The following is a 23,146-nucleotide window of genomic DNA, read 5'->3' as shown; positions in this document are numbered from 1 at the left end:
GGCGTTATAGTTTGTTATGTAAAGTAACTTAAAGTAAGGGCGTTATAGTTTGTTATGTAAAGTAACTTAAAGTAAGGGCGTTATAGTTCGTTATGTAAAGTAACTTAAAGTAAGGGCGTTATTGTTATAGTTCCAACACTGTTTTTTGTCGACTAAAACTAAGACGAAAAATGTCCGTCTACTACCTTTTTTCACTGACAAAAACTAAATGGAAACTAAATAACATATACGAACTATAAAGGGAATATAGTGGACAAGAGATCCAGTATAAGTAATTTTACACTTGGCTGCATGCTGAAAATAGCAGATCTACAAGCTCGCTGCGACGCATTGTGGGCTTGTAGATCTGCTATTTTCAGCAAGTGTATAAAATCAGTCGTTACGGCGGAATCAAGGCCCGCCGAAATACACTTTAGTCGACTATTTAGTCGACTAAAACTAGACTAAACACAAAAACATTCCAGGTGACTAAAATGTGACTGTGTATGAATGTGTGTGTGTGTGAATGGGTGAATGTAATGCACAATCTATTGATTGATTGATTGATTGAAATATTTATTAACAGTTTGTAGAATTACAGTACATTTTAAGCACAAACTCAATACAGAGACTGCTATGTAAAGCGCCTTGGATGAAGGCACTATATAAATGCACCATTTACCATTTACACATATATTATATACAGTATATATATATATATATATATATATATATAATAAAGGAGAAAAAATAATTAATAATAATAATAATAATTGTACTCTAGCCCAGACAGACAGTATTAATAATAATAATAATAATAATTGTACAGTATAAATGTACTCAGGTTGTTGTTAATACTCTCCAGCCACTTTAGAGTCGAAACACAAATGAAGTTCTGTGAAGTCTTAAAAGTAGCAGGAGCTTCAACCTGCCTGGTGTTGTGCGCCTCCTCTATTCCCAGCCTCACGTCTACACACACGGTCCTGGTTCACAGATAGAGGTCTCTCCTCAGAGCCAGGGACGGTACGATCCTCCTCGTGTTGGTAAAAGTACCGAATCTTCATTATTATTCTATAAAAACCCATTTTAATCACATCCATAGACATTTTCCACTCATAGAGTTATAATGTAATCAGAGGGAGCAATACACCGGCCTACCGACAGGGGCGCCTGGCTGAACGAACGGGGAGAAAATGGCCACGGATGTGATTAAAAGGTATTTTAACGTACTAATAACAAAGACAAGGTTACTTCCACCGATTCGAAGAGGACCCTAACATCCGTGGCCTCCGAGGAAACACCTTTATATGTGAAACATGAACTGTAACATAGACGTGAGGGCTGTAGAAGTGTTCGGTGTGGTCCCACAGGGTGAAGCCCCGTCAAGACAACACGTAGAGACACACCAGAGTTAATTAGTGCTGATGAGCAGCAGCCGCGTCTCTTTCTGCCCCAACAAACGGAGAGAGAAACAGAAACAGAAGTTTAAGCAGCTTCAACATTCTTTCGTTATTTACCGTTGTTATTGTTATTACAGTTCGGTTTAACAGTTTAAATAGTTCGTTAGGGTGTGTTCCAGTGATGTTCGGACCCCATGCGGACCACCACGGAGCAGGAATGCTGCACAATAAAGGACTGAAGAAGTATTTCGTCAACATGGACGAGTTTCTGTCCAGCCTGGGGCTGTACAGGAAAATGATGGCGAGGGACGCCTCGTGTCTGTTTAGAGCCGTTTCTGAACAGGTAAATATTATTATTATTATTAATAACTGCGGGGCTGTAGCGAGGGACGCCTCGTGTCTGTTTAGAGCTGTTTCTGAACAGGTAAATATTATTATTATTAATAACTGGGGCTGTAGCGAGGGACGCCTCGTGTCTGTTTAGAGCCGTTTCTGAACAGGTAAATATTATTATTATTATTATTATTATTATTATTATTAATAACTCGGGCTGTATAGCGAGGGACGCCTCGTGTTTCTGAACAGGTAAATATTATTATTATTATTATTATTATTCATAACTGGGGCTGTAGCGAGGCCTCGTGTCTGTTTAGAGCTTTTTCTGAATAGGTAAATAATAATAATTATTATTATTCATTATTAGTCTGTTTAGAGCTGTTTATGAACAGGTAAATATTATTATTATTAATATTAATTATTAGTCTGTTTAGAGCTGTTTCTGAACAGGTCAATATTATTATTAATTATTATACCATTTGTGTCGGGGACCCCCATTTGAACATATTTTGTGTCGGGGACCCCCATCTGAACATATTTTGTGTCAGGGACCCCCATCTGAACATATTTTGTGTCAGGGACCCCCATCTGAACAGATTTTGTGTCAGGGACCCCCATCTGAACAGATTATTTTTCAGACGTGCCATGCTGTAGAAAAAGCTTGTATATCTGCTATTTTTGAACAGCCAGCATAAATACATGGATTGAGTGGTTAACCCATTTTGGGCGGCAACCCCTTTTGGTGTTAGATATTGAAAAATAGCAGATCTACAAGCTCATATCGCTACGAGCTTGTAGGTCTGCTATCGAAGAACGACTGACATAGAAAACTGTCAGGATGTAGAAAACATTTTTAGAATCTGATCTCAGGTCAAAATGAGTATGGTGGATCTACAAATGTAATCCTGACAATAAAAAAAAAAAAAACCTATATTGGTATATCAGTGGTTCTCAAACTATTTCATGTGGCAGAACCCCAGAATTATCTGTATTTGGCCGCGGACCCCCATCTGAAAATATGATGTCCCCCATATCTTGCATATCTACAAGCTCATAGCGTGTCACGATGTGACCTGAACTTGTAGCTCGGATATTTTCTGAAATATTGAGTGTAAAATGTAACCATTTTATGCTCTCTAGACTAGAGGTACATTATTGTCAAACATCTGCATTACTTAATTTACGAGAAGTCGACACAGTTTGATATAAATGTAGCTAGAATGTAGAAGAATTGCTGGGTTGTGCCCCGAAATTGCCGATCTACAAGCGTTGTGAGCTTGTAGATCGGCTATTTTTGTCCAAAAGGGCTCGTACGGGATTTCAACCCTTGCCTCTCTGACACTCTGCTCAGAGTACTATGTGTTTCCCAGTTGTACTAAACTCGGTGTACTGTGTACTTTGTGTGTTTTTTCCCCCCAGTTTTACTACTCTCAAGGCTCATACATAGTCTGGGTTTTCGGTGGTGAGGTGACCACCGAACTACAACATGACGTCACACTGAGCCGCGGTGAAGAGCAAACCACCGCCACCGCTCCAGCCCTTCTCTCTGTTTTTACTCACCACCGCTCAACGTTATTTCAGCTCTGGTGGTCAGCTCACCACCGGAGCGGTGGTCAGCTCACCACCGGAGCGGTGGTCACCTCACCACCGAATATCCAGACTATGAATAGGCCTTTAGAGTACTGTATACTAAAGGCCTATTCATAGTCTGGATTTTCGGTGGTGAGGTGACCACCGCTCCGGTGGTGAGGTGACCACCGCTCCGGTGGTGAGGTGACCACTGCTCCGGTGGTGAGCTGACCACCGGAGCTGAAATAACGTTGAGCGGTGGTGAGTAAAAACAGAGAGAAGGGCTGGAGCGGTGGCGGTGGTTTGCTCTTCACCGCGGCTCGTGACGTCATGTTGTAGTTCGGTGGTCACCTAACCACCGAAAATCTAGACTATGTATGAGCCTTTAGTGTGTTTTCCAGTTGTACTACTCTCAGTGTACTGTATACTTTGTGTGTTTTTTCCAATTGTACTTCTCTCAGTGTACTGTGTGTACTTTATGTGTGTTTCCAAGTTGTACTTCTCTCAGTGTACTGTGTACTTTGTGTGTGTTTCCCAGTTGTACTTCTCTCAGAGCTACCACCTGAAGATCCGTCGAGCCTGTGCCAACTTCATGAGCGCCAACCGTGCCAACTTCGAACCGGTGAGTCTCCACAACATAACTCGCCTCGGACCTCCCTCCCAAAACAAACTAATTCCGCTACTTCTCGGCCTGGGGCTTGTACTGACCAGTACAACCACAGTCTGATACTGTTGTAGACTGTATTTAGACATTTAAATACCATGAGAAACTCCTCATCGGTATGTGCACACACACACACACACACACACACACACACACACACACACACACACGCACACCACACTATTATAATGTAGCTGTCAGCAGAAACCTCTTGTCGTAATTTTTTTTATATTTTATGTCTTGCAAATTTATGCTCTACCATACTATAGCATCACACAAAAGCAACAGAAATAGCAGATCCGCAAGCTCTGCTTATCGACTCTGTCGGGTGGAAATCCCATATGTCCAAAACTGTTAAGGATTCAAATTCAAAAATGGCTAAAGTAGCAGATCTACAAGCTCAAAACACAAAGTCACTTCACTCACACATCTCGAGCTTGTGGATCTTCTACTTTTGGGGCTTTTGTGTGATGCTGTATCAGTGATGTAAACAGGTTTTCAATGTAACGGGTCCCGGGATGCACAGGTGGTCGTTCAAATGAGTCCCAAAAGATTGTTATGAGTCCCAAAAAAAGATCACACCTGTGTGAAGTGAGTGGCGGGTGGGAAGGTGGGCACTTTTTGAGGGCACAAGGCCAAGTGCCAGGGCATGAAGGCCATCAATTAAAACAATGATTTAAAGTCCCCGGTCATCATGTGAGTTAATTCACAGAAAATACAATGACAGCCTACATTCATTTGTATAGCCCTATGTTTCTGTTCTGCCTTGTTTGTTTTTGTTCTGCTATATTGTCATGCATGCGTGTGTGTGTGTGTGTGTGTGTGTGTGTGTGTCTTTCAGTTTGTTGAAGGTTCATTTGAGAAGTATCTGGAACGGCTGATTGACCCAAAGGTAATTTATTTTATTTATCTGTGTTAGGGCCGATTCATACTCATATGTTACCGCTGTTTCGGCGCTGTAGTGCCCAAATGGTTTAGGCTCGTCAGACATTTTCAGTAGCACCGAAGAGGCGACTTCAGGACGGTACCCGCTAGGGTTGGGATTCGTTAGGATTTTAACGGTTCCGAATCCTTCCCGGATCCCTCTTAACGGTTCCGGTTCCTAACGGTTCCCTTAACGGATCCCAATATAATTTTTTCCCCTTTTTTTCTGACATAGATTATGCTTATATTATAACTAACCTAACCAAGTACATAATAAACACAAATTCATTAATTCAATTATTGAAAATGCTCTTTACAATTATGAGGTGGCACTATTATTTTAATTTCACCACCACCAGCTAGCCACCACAACAATATCATTGTTGCAATTTGTACTGTATATTGCAATTTGTACTGTATAGTAAATATACAGTACATACACATTGCAATAATGATATTGTTGTGGTGACAAATGTTGTCTTTAATGTTCAGATTAATTTAATATGAAGGACCCCTGGGCCCTTACCCTAATGGAAACAAATAGTGCTTTCTTGGATTATAAAAATTGAACTGTAGGCTACGTTCCTGTGCTTTTTTCTGCAAACTCTTTATAAAGTAATCAATCTATGGAGGTATATGCACCTAAACGCTGGGCTCAACAGTCACACGATTAATTTAGAGACAAATCAAAAGCATTGATAGTGATATTTAACGTGATTCATATAATATCAGACAGAACAGAAGGACGTCGAGTCATTGGCGGTCTAAATTAACACCATTAACAACAGTTGTAGGCTACAACACGCCTAATGAAAAGCTCTGTAGAAGTTTAGTGCGGACTCTTAGTTTTTATTTTCTATTACGTTACTAGCCTGGGGAAAGTGAACGAGCCTTGCATCATCCTCGTCCCCCGCCGGCTGTGGTGGAGCTGCGGGGAGTGCAGGCACGGCTTTCCGCATGGCTCTCAAACGCGATGTGCCTACTGTAGATTGTTCTCGTGAGTTGTGGACTCGTGTAGACATATTGATTTTGAGAACTCGTGGACGTGGTGCAACTGGTAGCCTACAAGTTGCAACAACCTTTGCAGCGAAATATAGCATATAGCATTTATTGCACGTTGCGTGCTCAGCCTCAGTCATTTCCCTCTCTGTTAACCACACTATGGAGATCTCTTCGACATACTGTCCCACTCGCTCCGCGGCGGTCGCTGGATGCACAGAACAGTGGGCGTATCCTCCCCGACCCCACTCTCTCATGTAGGTGGGGTGACGTCACCACAGGCTCTGCTTGCATGCATGCACAGACACAGCGGAGCTAAATGACGACTGATGAGAACCGTTTGGGCAACCGTTAATACGAAAACGATGGAACCGGCTCTGGATCCGCAATGTTGGAACCAGGTCTGAAATGGACCCGGTTCCGAATCCCAACCCTAGTACCCGCCCCCCCCGAACCTCAAATGACGTCACATTGTAGGCTCTACAGAGCCAAATGACGTCACATTGTAGGCTCTACAGAGCCAAATGACGTCACATTGTAGGCTCTACAGAGCCGAATGACGTCACATTGTAGGCTCTACAGAGCCAAATGACGTCACATTGTAGGCTCTACAGAGCCGAATGACGTCACATTGTAGGCTCTACAGAGCCAAATGACGTCACATTGTAGGCTCTACAGAGCCAAATGACGTCACATTGTAGGCTCTACAGAGCCAAATGACGTCACATTGTAGGCTCTACAGAGCCAAATGACGTCACATTGTAGGCTCTACAGAGCCAAATGACGTCACATTGTAGGCTCTACAGAGCCAAATGACGTCACATTGTAGGCTCTACAGAGCCAAATGACGTCACATTGTAGGCTCTACAGAGCCAAATGACGTCACATTGTAGGCTCTACAGAGCCAAATGACGTCACATTGTAGGCTCTACAGAGCCAAATGACGTCACATTGTAGGCTCTACAGAGCCGAATGACGTCACATTGTAGGCTCTACAGAGCCGAATGACGTCACATTGTAGGCTCTACAGAGCCAAATGACGTCACATTGTAGGCTCTACAGAGCCAAATGACGTCACATTGTAGGCTCTACAGAGCCGAATGACGTCACATTGTAGGCTCTACAGAGCCGAATGACGTCACATTGTAGGCTCTACAGAGCCAAATGACGTCACATTGTAGGCTCTACAGAGCCGAATGACGTCACATTGTAGGCTCTACAGAGCCAAATGACGTCACATTGTAGGCTCTACAGAGCCAAATGACGTCACATTGTAGGCTCTACAGAGCCGAATGACGTCACATTGTAGGCTCTACAGAGCCAAACCGACTTTTATTCGGCTCTATGTATGAATCGGCCCTTAGTTTTAAGTTCTAGTTCAGTTTAACCTCACGATGTTCTAGTTCAGTAGTATAACCTCATGATGTTTGAGTCCTTTATAGTTTAGAGTCAATTATAACCTCAACCTTACAGTGTTGATGTTCAGGAGGCAGATGATTGCATTTAATGTGTTTTGTTTCGTCCAATCGGGTGGCAGGTGATTAAATGTAATGTTTTTTTTTGTTTTTCGTCCAATCAGGAGACGGCAGGCCAGGTGGAGATCAAAGCCTTGTCTCAGCTGTACAGGTGAGTCACATGATCTCAGTCACATGATCACATGACCGCAGTCACATGATCTCAGTCAAGAAAGCTTGGAGAAGGAAAAGACGTCAACGTCATGGTGTCACGTGACTGGACGCAGGGGCTGCGCCCCACCCCCTTGTGCCAAAACTCACACTGGAAGTTCGATGAATACATTGCAGTGGATGGGAGCCCGCTGGACATCTTGTAAACAAACATTATTTATGTCATATAATCGGTCCAGGAATATAATAGAAGACATATCACAGATTGTTTTCCGACTGGGTGTTTTTCGACTTGCTAACTGTTTAATTTTATTCAGGAATTTAAAGAGCACAGAGTACGGCTCTGGGCTGCATGGGCTTAACCTGATTCCGCCAGCTGGTGACAGTATTGGGTTCACAATCCTGCCTTCAAAAGCCCATAGGCCTATATTGTTTTTAATTCATCAACATTAAAACTAAATAACGCTTTAAAAATGTTGAGAATAAAGGATTTTGCAATATTACAAGTCAGTGGTGTTTGATGAAATACTTTTTTTCACTAAAGTAAAAGTTGCCTAGCAGTATCACAATGTAACATGCTCTACAAGTGGTTAAGTTTCAGAATAAATACGCAAATTAACAGTAGCCTTAGGACCAACCTGCCTAGTATAATACAGTAGTTTTAAGTAGTACAACGTAATAGTAGTCTAGTAATAACTAATAATTGTGGTGAAAGTATAATATTTGCATGTGAAATGTAGAGGTAATATTAAACGATTTAAGCGTCATGTGTCCCTCAAAATATAGTAGGCATAGGCATACCTTATTAAAGAAGTTAATGCTTGCTCTATCAACTCCAGACATTGCCTTATTCAGTTTCAAGTTAAATATGAATGAATGACTGGCTAAATTAAATTGTACTGGTACCACGGAACGTGACACGCACGCACGCACGTGCGTGCATGTGCGCATCGCGGCATGCACACAGAACAGCTGCATAGCCTAAGCCTAAAACACAAAAGTAGACTTAAAATGGTCAGACAAACATCCTTACTGCACACTAGCGAAACTAAAAGGTTTGCTTTGGACGAATATATCTGTAACTGTAACTTTGATGGAGGAGAATACCACACAGCAGCAGTAGCCTACTGGAGCCATAGCAGTCCACACTGCTGTTAAAGTCAAGTGTGCATGGCATGCTTACCGGCTACGTGCGCTCACAGTCAGTCACCGATCAGGTATAAACAGTTAAAGCTGTTGTTATGCAAAGTAGTGGCTATTTGAATTCGGCACGGTACTTTACACGGTGTGAAAATAGGGGGAGGTGGGCGCCAGTAAACCTAGACCACTGGGTACTTGGTGGTGACTTCAAGACAGTAGAAAGTAATGTGTGATGTTATGTTACAGAAGCGTTTATTTTACAATGGTCTCAATCATTCAGAAAGTGTTTATTTATATGCTTGTCTATACTTTGCTCCATTTACTTCAATATTCCACCGCAGTCAATGTCTGCTTCAATTTGGTACTCAATTTGCCACCCATTGTGACGAATCTGCCAGCTGGAATTGCAGACAGTCTTCAAGTTCAGAAACGTATTTGTGCTCTTTGGATCTATAAAATCACACAGTGTACAAATCGAAAAGCAACACAGCAGACAACAATGTGTTATATGTCTTCTTTTCGTTTCCAGAAGTGATTATTTTTACAAGGGTCTTTGACACACGGTGACGAATCTGCCGGCTTGAATTGCAAGGTAGAGAAAATGACTTTGGCGTCTTTTTCCTTTAGATGACTCAATAAAACTACATGGTTCGCAAGTTAAAAAACACCCAGTCGGAAAACAGCCTGTCATGTCTTCTTGTATATTCCTGGACCGATTATATGACAAAGGTCGCTATCGTTCATAAATAATGTTTGTTTACAAGATGTCCAGCGGGCTCCCATCCACTCCCATGTATTCATCGAACTTCCGATGCGAGTTTTGGCACAAGGGGGCGTGGGGGGGTGTCATGGCGCAGCCCCGGCGTCCAGTCACGTGACACCATGACGTTGGCGTCTTTTCCTTCTCTAAGCTTTCTTGATCTCAGTCACATGATCACATGACCGCAGTCACATGATCAGTCACATGACCGCAGTCACATGATCTCAGTCACATGATCACATGACCGCAGTCACATGATCAGTCAAATGACCGCAGTCACATGTGTGCAGTCACATGATCAGTCACATGACCGCAGTCACATGTCTGCAGTCACATGTCTGCAGTCACATGATCAGTCACATGACCGCAGTCACATGTCCGCAGTCACATGATCAGTCACATGACCGCAGTCACATGATCAGTCACATGACCGCAGTCACATGATCAGTCACATGATCTCAGTCACATGATCACATGACCGCAGTCACATGATCACATGTCCGCAGTCACATGGCCAAAGTCACGTGACATATTTGAGCCTGTACTCCATCTCAACATATTTATTTCCAGGCTAGAAACATTAAGGAGGATAATAATAATATAATAATAATAATAAACATTAAAGAGGATAGAGCACGGCGGTGTGGCCAGGGCTCCTGCGGGAGGTTTGCACATGCTCAGTGTAAACAGGAACTGCGATGATGGAGTGTTCCAGCAGAGGTGCTAGAGGTGCATGAGAGTTGCTGACCCGGAACTGAAATAAATAAAAAGGATATAAAAAAAAGAGAATAGTACAAAGTTTTAAAAAGTATATCAATTTGATAACTGTGGAAAAAATGTTGACTGAAAGATAAAGGACAAGTACATTTACTAAATGTTAAAGGAGAATTCCATGCTAGAATGCTTTCTTATCTTTCTTACCTTTCTTTGTAGTTGTTACGTCCCAACCAAAGAGGTCCAGGTGTTTTTTTGTGCAAAAACTCCTTATTGGCTATTTTCCCTACCATAAGCCCTCAATGAATTGCTTTGCATTGAATGGGAATTGAATGGGGCTATGGGGTGTTATGCTAGTTCGCTTATTTCCATTGAAACAAGTAGTAAAGTGTGCCGCTTGGGATATTATTTACATTATGAAGAGAGGATATATACAAAAAATATATAATTTTGAGCGATGGAAATAAGCGAATTAGCACAACACCCCATAGCCCCATTCAATTCCCATTCCATTCAATGCAATTCATTTAGGGCTTATGGTAGGGGAAATAGCCAATAAGATTTTGCACAAAATAACACCTGGACCTCTTTGGTGGGGACGTAACAACTACAAAGAAAGGTAAGAAAGCCTTATAGTATGGAATTCTCCTTTTCCTTTCTATGTTCTTTTATTTTTGTGAAATGACAAAGGAACATGGATACCGTTCATTCAAGTGCTGTGGATGATACAAAACATTTGAAATGGGAAGAGGGTGACTGCTGCTTAATTCTCGACTGTTCTGGATCTCATTATTTACATCACAAGTTAATACAGTTATGAGCTTTCTATCTATAGCACCTCTGCTGGAACACTCCATCATCGCAGTTCCCGTTTACACTGAGCATGTGCAAACCTCCCCGCAGGAGACCGGGCCGCACCTCCGTGATCTATCCTCTTTATTTGTCCTTTGGTCTCAACTGTTGCATGTTTCTTTCCTTCCATGGAGCAAACATGGCGTCGCCCGTACGGTCTTCGCGTCTCATCCTCTTTATTTTTTTTCTATATATTTTTTATCCCACGATTTTGTAACCCATTTTTCACCCCTGTGTCAATCATCTAATGTGATCCTGGGCTCTACACACCCTCCACCAACCTAGTCCCCATATATGGGGGACAAGGGGAGAGCAACGGACTTGAACTCATGCTTCCTTCATGCCTGAGTGTCCAAGTTGCTCCTTTACACCTGACAGGGGGGAGTTTCCCTGGTTGGACGTATAGCGTGTGGAAGGAACACGTTATTCCAACCAGTCTCGTCCTCTTTAGACGGTCCTTTGCACGTATACTCAACCACACGCAAAGATTAGAGTTACCAATGAATAGGCCTATATTAAATAAAAATCACACCCGTGTGAAGTGGGGGGTGCTCTTATCAATCGTGTGTGTGTGTGTGTGTGTGTTTACACAGTCGGTGTTTCCATATCTATCGTTACCCGGGGAAACAGCCGACCGTCATCAACGAGGACGACTATGAAGACAAGGTGAGTTTTCTCCACATTCACCTAAAATAAAACTGATGTTGTAGTTTAATGGTTACTGTGTTGTAGTTTAATGGTTGCTATGGTTACTGTGTTGTAGTTTAATGGTTACTGTGTTGTAGTTTAATGGTTACTGTGTTGTAGTTTAATGGTTGCTATGGTTACTGTGTTGTAGTTTAATGGTTGCTATGGTTACTGTGTTGTAGTTTAATGGTTGATATGGCTACTGTGTTGTAGTTTAATGGTTGCTATGGTTACTGTGTTGTAGTTTAATGGTTGCTATGGCTACTGTGTTGTAGTTTAATGGTTGCTATGGTTACTGTGTTGTAGTTTAATGGTTGCTATGGTTACTGTGTTGTAGTTTAATGGTTACTGTATTGTAGTTTAATGGTTACTATGGTTACTGTGTTGTAGTTTAATGGTTACTATGGTTACTGTGTTGTAGTTAAATGGTTACTGTATTGTAGTTTAATGGTTGCTATGGTTACTGTGTTGTAGTTTAATGGTTACTGTATTGTAGTTTAATGGTTACTATGGTTACTGTGTTGTAGTTTAATGGTTACTGTATTGTAGTTTAATGGTTGCTATGGTTACTGTGTTGTAGTTTAATGGTTACTGTATTGTAGTTTAATGGTTACTATGGTTACTGTGTTGTAGTTTAATGGTTACTGTATTGTAGTTTAATGGTTACTATGGTTACTGTGTTGTAGTTTAATGGTTACTGTATTGTAGTTTAATGGTTGCTATGGTTACTGTGTTGTAGTTTAATGGTTACTGTATTGTAGTTTAATGGTTACTATGGTTACTGTGTTGTAGTTTAATGGTTACTGTATTGTAGTTTAATGGTTACTGCGTTGTAGTCTAATGGTTACTGTATTGTAGTTTAATGGTTACTATGGTTACTGTGTTGTAGTTTAATGGTTACTGTATTGTAGTTTAATGGTTGCTATGGTTACTGTGTTGTAGTTTAATGGTTGCTATGGTTACTGTATTGTAGTTTAATGGTTGCTATGGTTACTGTGTTGTAGTTTAATGGTTGCTATGGTTACTGTGTTGTAGTTTAATGGTTGCTATGGTTACTGTTGTAGTTAAAGGTTACTGTGTTGTAGTTTAATGGTTACTGTGTTGTAGTTTAATGGTTACTGTGTTGTAGTTTAATGGTAAATGGTGTATTTATATAGCGCCTTTATCCAAGGCGCTTTACATAGATTGTGCATTACATTCACCCATTCACACACCGATGGCAGCGGAAACCATGCAAGGCACCAACTAGGGGTGCAATTAGGGGTTCAGTGTCTTGCTCAAGGACACTTCGACAGTAACTCTGGGGGAGCCCGGGTTCGAACTGGCAACCTTGCGGTTCCCATCCAGGCACTCTACCCCTGAGCCACCGCCGCCCCTTAATGGTTGCTGTGTTGTAGTTTAATGGTTGCTATGGTTACTGTGTTGTAGTTTAATGGTTGCTATGGTTACTGTGTTGTAGTTGATGCTGTGCTGCTCCAACAACGGTCACTATGACATCGTCTATCCTCGATCCTACCCGACCACCGCTGCCCTCTGTCAGTGTGAGTATGAACTACACCCTGTCTGTCTGTCTGTCTGTATAATGTATAATGTGTGTGTGTGTGTGTGTGTGTGTGTGTGTGTGTGTACTCCCCCAAGATATGAGGGAGCCATACCTTTGGTTGCTGGCATTCAAAGCAACCAAAGGTATGGCTCCCTCATATCTTGCAAGTATGATTGAACCCTACAAACCCTCCCGCGCACTCAGATCAGCTAACGCAGGGAAGCTGGAAGTACCCTCACTAAAAACGCCGGGACAACGCTCCACACGTCCCAAACTCATCTCCCTTCTGGCTCCAAAACTGTGGAATGCACTTCCCATGGCAGTCAGAACTGCAGCATCACTCCCAATCTTCCGCCGTAGTCTGAAAACCCACCTTTTCAGACTCCATCATGGCCCATAGCACTTACTCTACCCTAGATAGCACTTCTGTAGACTTAGATAGCATTTGAAACAGACTTATAGCATGTTATGTAGACAGCACTAGAATTGCATTGTATATAGTCATAGCACGCCATAGTACATATGTATAGCATAGTAGTATATATGTAAAGTTTATACGTATAAATTTCATTATATAGATATTCCACTGTTACTTTCTTAGCTTACGCATGTTTCATGATGAATGTTTTTATGTGATGTATTCCCATGCTTTTGTTCTTGCTTAATGTAAGTCGCTCTGGATTAAGAGCGTCTGCTAAATGCCTAAATTGTAAATTGTAAATTGTAAATTGTAATGGGTGTGTGTGTATAATGTGTGTCTGTCTGTGCGTGTGCGTGTGTGTGTGTGTGTGTATGTATATAATGGGTGTGTGTGTGTGCGTGCACAGCTCTCCTCTATGACCTCCTGTACACTCGGGTTCTGGGCGTGGAGGGGGCGGAGCTTCAGCAGGCCCTGGAGTCCTTCCGGGTCGGAGGTCGTCGCTATAGAAACAGTCCTTCTGCGTGCAGCGATGGAGACGCAGGGTAACGCACGCACACACACGCACGCACGCACACACGCACGCACGCACACATGCACGCACGCACACATGCACGCACGCACACACACGCACGCACACAGACACGCACACACACACACAATTCTACAAATATCTTCTAAATTCTAACCCTTTTCTGAGGAGAGGCGAGACTCGGCGAAATGAGCCAGAAGAAAGTCATATTTTATCATCAATTTACAAGTTACAATTTAGGCATTTAGCAGACGCTCTTAATCCATTAAGCAAGAACAAAAGCATGGGAATACATCACATAAAAACATTTATCATGAAACATGCGTAAGCTAAGAAAGTAACAGTGGAATATCTATATAATTAAACTATACATATAAACTATACATCTATACTACTATGCTATACATATGTACTATGACGTGCTATGACTACATACAATGCAATTATAGTGCTGTCTACATAACATGCTATAAGTCTGTATCAAATGCTATCTAAGTCTACAGAAATGCTATCTAAGGGGGTAGGGTAAGTGCTATGGGCCATGATGGAGTCTGAAAAGGTGGGTTTTCAGACTACGGCGGAAGATTGGGATTGATGCTGCAGTTCTGACTGAAATGGGAAGTGCATTCCACAGTTTTGGAGCCAGAAGGGAGAAGAGAGGGAGTCATCACACTAATGCCCCGTGCCTCATGGTTGAGGTTTTATTACCACTAATGCCCTGTGCCTCATGGTTGAGGTTTTATTACCACTAATGCCCCGTGCCTCATGGTTGAGGTTTTATTACCACTAATGCCCCGTGCCTCATGGTTGAGGTTTTATTACCACTAATGCCCTGTGCCTCATGGTTGAGGTTTTATTACCACTAATGCCCCGTGCCTCATGGTTGGCACGATTATAATCGTAGATAGCACCAGAGATTAAAATAGGGTGCATTTTGCATCCCAAAACACAGTTTATAGTTGAGGGACGCAATAAAACAACGACCTCTGTATCCACGGGATGCACTACTGTACTACTGTACTGTTTTTATTTTATTTTATTTTTCTTTTCTTGGCTTTAGTTACAATAATCATTTCTTCTTCTGTTTTACTACATGAATATAACCAGACTATAACCATATAAAATGAAATGGGAGTTACATTTGTAAAAAATGGCAAAATATGACTCCTATACATCACTGAAGTGGGACTCATAAAATGTCCCTGGGACTCATTTCTAAAAGACCAACCCTGCATCCCGGGACTCATTCGATTGAAAACCTATTTACATGGCGGGGGCACGGTGGCACAGTTGGTAGTGCTGTCGCCTCACAGCTAGAAGGTCCTGGGTTCGATTCCCGCTCGGGGCACTGTGGGTGCTGGCGGCGTGTTTCCTCCTCCACGTCATCAGTGCCCATAACCGAAGGCGGGGTTGGCGAAAGGGCCTTTCTGTGTGGAGTTTGCATGTTCTCCCCGTGTCCCCTAGGGTAGGTACCCTCTCAAAAAACATGCAGTAATCCTGGTCTCTAAACTGCCTCCCCCTGGCCAGCCGGGGCGCCTGATGGAGGGGAAAGGAACTGGTTGGAATAACGTGTTCCTTCCACGCGCTACGTCCAACCAGGGAAACTCCCCCTGTCAGGTGTAAAAGGAGCAACTTGGACACTCAGCCATGAAGGAAGCTCAAGTCCGTTGCTCTCCCCTTGTCCCCCATATATGGGGACTAGGTTGGCGGAGGGTGTGTAGAGCCCAGGATCACATTAGATGATTGACACAGGGGTGAAAAATGGGTTACAAAATCGTGGGATAAAAATTATAAAAGAAAAAAAGAAATAATTAACGTGTTTTTTCTCTTCCAGGGAGGAGTGGGACTCGGGGGGGCCAACAGGAAGTGCTGACGACAAGGCCCGATCCCCCCCACACGATAAGGTGGTCTTATAGATCTGTTTTTATCTCTGATCCCCCCCACACACACACACACATGATACGGTGGTCTTATACATCTGTTTTTATCTCTGATCCCCCCCCACACACACACACACACACACACACACACACACGATAAGGTGGTCTTATACATCTGTTTTTCACCATATGGTTTCTTGAATAGATAGTTATTATAGATAATAGTAAGTTACAAAGGTCAACAATCTCTGTCTCTCTCTCTCTCTCTCTCTCTCTGTCTCTGTCTCTGTCTCTGTGTCTCTCTCTCTCTCTCTGTCTCTCTCTCTCTCTCTCTCCAGCCCCTGGGTGAACAAGGCCCTCCCCCTCCTAGACTTTCTCTTCCATATAAGGTGCTGAAGTCTTTGGATGGAGAACTTTATCGAAACCTGGAGTTTGACGTTTGGCACGAGTCCCGCAAAGGTAAAGGGAAATATCTAATATAAATCACACCTGTGTGAAGCGAGGGGCGCTAATTTATCAAAGTTTAACTCATGTTCATTATAGGTGATGTAATGGTGATGTAAAACAATTTAATTCTCTTTATCGTTAATGGCATTTAATGTTTGTGTTTAGGGACAAGATGACGTAAATGTTCACTTCATTGTCAATAGAGTTTTTACAACAAACATTGAACTAAAAAAAAACATTAAAGATGGAGTGCCACGGTTATTTTCCACCCTAAAACATGATCATCAGGTATTATTATAATAATGAGGAAGAACTTTACCAAAAAGTGTACAGTATTTGTTAAAATCATGCTTTTATGTGGACACGCCCACCAGTTCATTAAGTATGCCTGGTTTGCCTGGTGGGTGGTGATGGGTGGTGATCCACCTGAACTGAAGCCACACCCACAGCTGTAGTTGTATGATAAAGGGTGAGGGGTTAGGGGAGGGGCTGATAGTGTGTTGTCACTATTTTACTGTTCATTTCATTGGCCCGTTTGACTGTCAAGGGTTCATCCTCCAGGAAGAAACCCTAAATACAAAGTGAATACACCATTGCACATAAAAACGACTCCAGGGTGTCTAATGAAGTACTGTCACCTCATAGACACATACAGTAGACTCCAGGGTGTCTAATGAAGTACTGTCACCTCAAAGACACATGAATAACTGGAACAATACAGGGGGCTCAAAAATAAACAAACACCACATGAATTCTCCAGAGAAGCTGAACATTATCGTGATTTTGGAAGTGATTTATATATTATTTGTATTACAATATTACTGAGGTGTTTCAAATTAACCTGAAGTGGTTATTTCACATTGCTTTAACAGAGTACAGTAAGAGTACAGTAACATATATATGTTTTATATAATGTGTTAATTATGTTTATATAATGTGTTAATTGTGTTAATATAATGTGTTGCATTACAGAGATGCAGAAGACGGACTACATGGTTTTTGCAGGCAGACAGTACTTCCTGGGAGACAAGTGCCAGGTAATCACCGCATGCACGCACGCACGCACTAACATTTATCTCTTCATTAGACCACGTCTGTCCACGGGACATCTTTAAATGGACCCTCATCAAATTAACATTGATTTTTCAATATAAATCGGGGGTCCCCAGAGATAGGAATGCCATTAAATGGGGGTCCGTATAGACTAATGCATGTCAAACTGGGGGTCCTTTAAATGAAACGGGTTGAGAATCACTGCTAGAGCCATAAAGATCTTCTCTTATGGGGGTCCCTGGCATGTCTGTTCAAATGGGGGTCCCTGGCATGTCTTTTCAAATGGGGGTCCCTGGCATGTCTTTTCAAATGGGGGTCCCTGGCATGTCTTTTCAAATGATTAGTGTACATTTGGGGGTCCTTAAACCACTGGCTCAGCCTGTGGTTTCATGTCTCCTTTGACATTTTCCTGGTCCGTTAGTGGCTGGACAACTTCTGGTTCAAAGTGTCGTATTTTAACAACTTTACTCCCTCTGGCTTAAAGTGTCGTATTTTAACAACTTGTTATTATAATCATTTTGTTTATTTTGGTGTAACAACGGTTTGGAATGTGCATGTTTTATTGTTGTAGCGCGACTAACAAGACTAACAACTGTGCACGTGTGTGTGTGTGTGTGTGTGTGTCAGGTGCGTCTGGAGCCTAAAGGGAAGTACTACAACGCCTTCATCCAGGAAGTAGGAACTCACACCTCTGCTGTGACCGTCTTCATAGAGGAGCTGGGAGAGAAGTACGCACCACACCGCACGCACCACACCGCACGCACCACACCGTACACATGCACCACACGCACCACACCGCACGCACGCACCACACCGCACGCACCACACCGCATGCACCACACCGCACGCATGCACCACACCGCACGCACCACACCACACCGCACGCACCACACCGCACACGCTCTGTCTCTCTACCATCTCTCTCTCACTGTGTGTCTACGCTTCGAAATGAATTTGTTTCGATCGTCGATGCTTCGAAACCCAACGGGGGGGGGGGGGGAGGGGGGGGGGAGATGCGAGGCGAGCAATGAATTTGGCTTAAACAACGATATAGCAGAGAGAAACACATGCTTGGATTGGTGTCATTTATTTTAAACGATAAGCAACAACTGTTGCTTTGCCCAATTGTAGCAGCGTTCAAGACGCACAAATAATTAGGCTTACAATAAAACATCTGACCGTAACAAGTCAACATTAAATAAAACTGCCTGACGCAAGCATTACCTCTCAAATAAAAAAATGTATAATCCAGGCATTTTGCTTCTCTTCAGATTGAAACTGAAGATGTGAAAACACCAAATAAACACCACCCGATCGTAACATGAATGAACTCTTAAATCAATCAAACCCTCTAGGCTCTCTATGGAACAAAAAACGTAATGAAAGTAACAGTTTGGCTACCATTCAAAACAACAAAGGCTGTCAGGTGTAAACGAAGTAACTAATGGATTTTTTTCTTCTCCTCTTGCCGTAACATTAACTGAAATAAAGCGTAATTTAATCGAGGCTTTATGACATTGAGTGCTTGCATGTGAGGCGCACGCATGGCTCGCAATCATAGCTGCCTGGGAGAAATGCGAGGCCCTGTGCTTTAATAATTAATTTGTTAATATCCAAAACTATACAACAATGATCACATTTCTATCTATAAGGACAAAATTTATTATAAAAAATATTAATAGCATATTCTCGCAGACCAAAATGGGCCGTCTCGCGGACGAAAAAAGGCCGCTTTTTTTTTAATGGTTATTCGATATTTTATTTCAAGATCGATTCCCGTGCTTATCGATCGAACGTCGATTAATCAATTATTTTTTCTGTCTCTCTACCATCTCTCTCTCACTGTGCGTCTGTGTCTCTCTACGATCTCTCTCTCACTGTGTGTCTATGTCTCTCTACCATCTCTCTCTCACTATGTGTCTATGTCTCTCTACCATCTCTCTCTCACTGTGTGTCTGTGTCTCTCTACCATCCAGACACCTCGTCCCATTGGCTCATCTCAAACCAGTGAATCCGGTCCCAGCCTGGAACGTGACCACGCCCACTCGCAAAGGAGAGCTGGGTAAGTTTGACCTCTGACCCCTAGGGCAGTTGTGCGGGGACCCCCAGGGGTCCTCCAAGGGGTTCCAGGGCGTCCGGGGACCTCTTGTCCACTAGTCCTTTCCTAACTGGACCTCTTGTCCACTAGTCCCTTCCTAACTGGACCTCTTGTCCACTAGTCCCTTCCTAACTGGACCTCTTGTCCACTAGTCCTTTCCTAACTGGACCTCTTGTCCACTAGTCCCTTCCTAACTGGACCTCTTGTCCACTAGTCCCTTCCTAACTGGATCTCTTGTCCACTAGTCCCTTCCTAACTGGACCTCTTGTCCACTAGTCCCTTCCTAACTGGATCTCTTGTCCACTAGTCCCTTCCTAACTGGATCTCTTGTCCACTAGTCCCTTCCTAACTGGATCTCCTGTCCACTAGTCCCTTCCTAACATTTTAGTCTAGTTTGTATTTGTTGACGAAATTGTCAGTATATTTAGTCTTAGTTTTAGTCGACAAACATTTTTTTGTCATAGTTTTAGTCGACAAAATCGACACTGCATATTAAATTCATAACTCATTAAAAGGCATGAATGACCTTTGCCCTCTCTCTGACCTTTGTCCTCTGTCTGACCTTTGCCCTCTGGACTGACCTTTGCCCTCTGTCTGACCTTTGCCCTCCAGAGGGGGAGGGGCGCGGGCAGCGCCAGCGCCATCGCTACTTCAGGAAGTCGCGGGGGGGGAAGGGCGGGGGGGAGCTGGTGCTCATCTCGTCGGGGGGGGGAGGGGGGCCGTACCGCCCCTCCTCCCCCTCACAGGTCCACCCCGTGCCCCCCCGTTTCCAGCCAGGGGGCGGCGGGCGCGGCCCCCCTCTGTCGCCGGGGGGGGGAGGGGTCATGACCTACGACCCCTACGCTCCCCCCCACCACCACCACCATCACCACCACCACCCGGGACCCCCCCACCCCCACCCGCAGGCCCGGCCCCCCCGCTACGGAGCGCCCAGGTTGGTCTGAGAACTGATTCTAAATCAAGATTCAATTCAATTCAATAATTTATTTGCCATGTCAACAAGTTGATAGGAATTTGTCTTGGTTCATACTCAACATATACAGACAACCATAGATACACAAACAAGAAGGACAATACAATACAAAAACCAGCAGCATAGGAAATTACATTCAGTTTTTTAAAGTGCTATATGCATATACTATGAGTTCAGATGTCTAATGGCTACGGGGTATAAGTGCTATCTCTGAAGCAACATGTAGAGCTCTGGATACTGCTATATCTCCTGCCTGATGGGAGGAGATTGAAGAGGTGATGTGCAGGATGGGAATTGTCTGCAATGATTTTATTTATTTTTTATTTGCCTTCATGATCATGACAGAAACTCCTCATTTTTCTACGTCATGTCCCCCAAAAAGACCCCCAGAAATTATCTGTATTTGGCCACCGACCCCCATCTGAAAATATATAGAACTCCGTGAATAACTCATGTTTTGTGTTCATACCTCCCCTGGAGGATCCTGGAGGAATTGATTCCACTCTTTACATTATTTCATAAACATGTTTGTAAATCTCTACGAGGAAAATGAATGGCCGATTTTTTCAGTGGAACCAGAAAACCAAACCACGCCCACTGCTATGCTCTTTGTTCAGCTTGTGTGTGTGTGTGTGTGTGTGTGTGTGTGTGCTATCCAATTAGAAGCTCGGTCCGGTTCATGAACCGCCACCTGATTGGTCCACAGCTGGCCTATTACCACCCTGGGAGACGTTATTACCATGGTTACCATGACAACTACTCCTTCCGGTCCCGGTGAGTACGTTATTACCATGTTTACCATACCAGTCCCGGTGACTACCTTATTACCATGGTTACCATCCCGGTCCCGGTGAGTACAAAACTTGGCGTTGTCTAAAAACCCACGTCTTCAGACTCCATCTTAGCCCGTAGCCCCTCCCCTTAGCCTCGATGACCTTACAGGCTTATGCAAAGGCTCAACGTGTGTGTGTGTGTGTGTGTGTCTCAGTCGCACCCGCCGGCAGGTCACCGCCATCAACAAGGACTGTCAGTTTGGTTTCCCCGGCAACCACCCCGGGGAGGCGGAGTCACAGGAGCTGGAAGGATCCATCACCTACTATCACATGGAGGAGGGGGGCGAGTTCCCCCCCATGGCGGTAAGGATGGTTCAGTCCCCAGATCTACAAGCTCGTAGCGGTGCCACAGAGTGCCGCGCTACGAGCGCCGCGCTACGAGCTTGTAGCTCTGCTGTTTTTATGAAAAATCTTGAAAATGTGGCGCGCAAATTTGGAACGTATATATTTTTCAGAACAAACGTTTTTAAAGGGATTGTGACATTTAAAAAAAGGTTTTGGAATTGTTCTTATTTTTTTTTAGGTTTTCTAATCTCAATTGCACCCAAAGAACTTTTAACATTCAGTAGATTTTCTGTGATCTGGGGTTTTCTGGCTCAAACAGGTGCTCTGATTTTCCTGCTGTTTGTGATGTAAGAGCCTGCAAATCCCATATATGTCAATGGGATTTGCCAGCAGATGTCACTGTTTTCACTGTGTTGCCTGTTTTCATTGTAGCTCAAAAGGCTTCCAAACCCCAAAGAAAACTTCAGACCACAGAAAATCCACTGAATGTTCAAAGTTCAGGTTTATTGCGTGTAATTGAGGTCATAAAACCTAAAAGAAAAACGAAAAACAAAGATAAATGAAAATTAATGTCATAAAACCTTTAACTCAAATCTTTGCTTCTGAGGGGGGTTCCTGCAACATATTTTCAGATGGGGGTCGGCGGCCAATTACAGATAATTTTTGCCGTCGTTGACGTGAAATATAGATTTTTTTTTTAGGCCTGAAAACTGTCAGGATTTCAGGACTAAATGGGTTAAAAAAAAAGCTAAATATATATATATTTTGTCAAAAAGCATCTCTCGCTTGTAGATCTGATATTTTTGAACAGCCGTATCTAATATCTAAAATGACCCCCCCCCCAGGGACAGACTGTGGCCCCTCCCCCTCCTCTGATGGGACCGCCCCCTCCTCACGGTGGCTCCTCCTACTGGGTCCAGAGGGGAGGCGGGGCTCCCGGGCCCCTCCCCTCCTCACCCCCCAAACCCCCACCAGTGACATCATCGGAGGAGGAGGAGCCAGAGGACACCAGCACCCTGGGAGACCAAGGTGAGTCAGAGCACCCTCTAGTGGTCATTAAACTACTTTGAAGACTTTAGTTACTAATGACCTCATCTGCATAATAATGTTCCTTATTATTATAACATATATAATATATCTACTATATATCTACTCCTTTAACGCTTTATTCCTGTCTGTCTGTCTGTTTGTGTCTGTCTGCCAGCTGAGTACTCTGAGGAATACATCTATGCCAGCCAAGGTGAGGATGTTGCTTTTAAACTTTACTGTAAACAACCTTTTTGACATAAATGTAAGTTGTTTTCCATCCTTGATCCAAAACGCCGCGATCGGATGTTTCAGATCCAGACTTCCAGAGTCCAGTAGTTTATTTAATGTGATGTTTCAGATCCAGACTTCCAGAGTCCAGTAGTTTATTTAATGTGATGTTTCAGAT

At 43.2% G+C, this 23,146-nt stretch overlaps 1 protein-coding gene across 1 annotated transcript in view; it reads left to right on the top strand.

Annotated features, from left to right (window-relative positions):
• Positions 1 to 1,560: 1,560 nt before the first annotated feature.
• Positions 1,561 to 23,146, top strand: part of alg13 (ALG13 UDP-N-acetylglucosaminyltransferase subunit) — a gene marked incomplete at both ends in the record, with an annotated part of 32,991 nt that continues 11,405 nt past the window's right edge. The window contains 17 exons of the mRNA XM_080759035.1: positions 1,561 to 1,722; positions 3,823 to 3,906; positions 4,790 to 4,840; positions 7,451 to 7,497; positions 11,556 to 11,628; positions 13,109 to 13,190; positions 14,020 to 14,155; positions 15,977 to 16,046; positions 16,361 to 16,481; positions 17,442 to 17,506; positions 18,150 to 18,250; positions 19,499 to 19,584; positions 20,233 to 20,554; positions 21,257 to 21,367; positions 21,582 to 21,729; positions 22,566 to 22,638; positions 22,916 to 22,951. Coding sequence (XP_080615161.1) covers positions 1,561 to 1,722; positions 3,823 to 3,906; positions 4,790 to 4,840; positions 7,451 to 7,497; positions 11,556 to 11,628; positions 13,109 to 13,190; positions 14,020 to 14,155; positions 15,977 to 16,046; positions 16,361 to 16,481; positions 17,442 to 17,506; positions 18,150 to 18,250; positions 19,499 to 19,584; positions 20,233 to 20,554; positions 21,257 to 21,367; positions 21,582 to 21,729; positions 22,566 to 22,638; positions 22,916 to 22,951 — 1,768 coding nt within the window. The remainder of the gene's footprint in view (positions 1,723 to 3,822; positions 3,907 to 4,789; positions 4,841 to 7,450; positions 7,498 to 11,555; positions 11,629 to 13,108; positions 13,191 to 14,019; positions 14,156 to 15,976; positions 16,047 to 16,360; positions 16,482 to 17,441; positions 17,507 to 18,149; positions 18,251 to 19,498; positions 19,585 to 20,232; positions 20,555 to 21,256; positions 21,368 to 21,581; positions 21,730 to 22,565; positions 22,639 to 22,915; positions 22,952 to 23,146) is intronic.

The sequence above is a fragment of the Protomyctophum bolini genome (assembly GCF_963924005.1).
Source record: "Protomyctophum bolini genome assembly, chromosome: 3".
In the NCBI taxonomy this organism is placed as follows: Eukaryota; Metazoa; Chordata; class Actinopteri; order Myctophiformes; family Myctophidae; genus Protomyctophum; species Protomyctophum bolini.
This window is presented reverse-complemented; position numbering and strand designations above follow the sequence as displayed.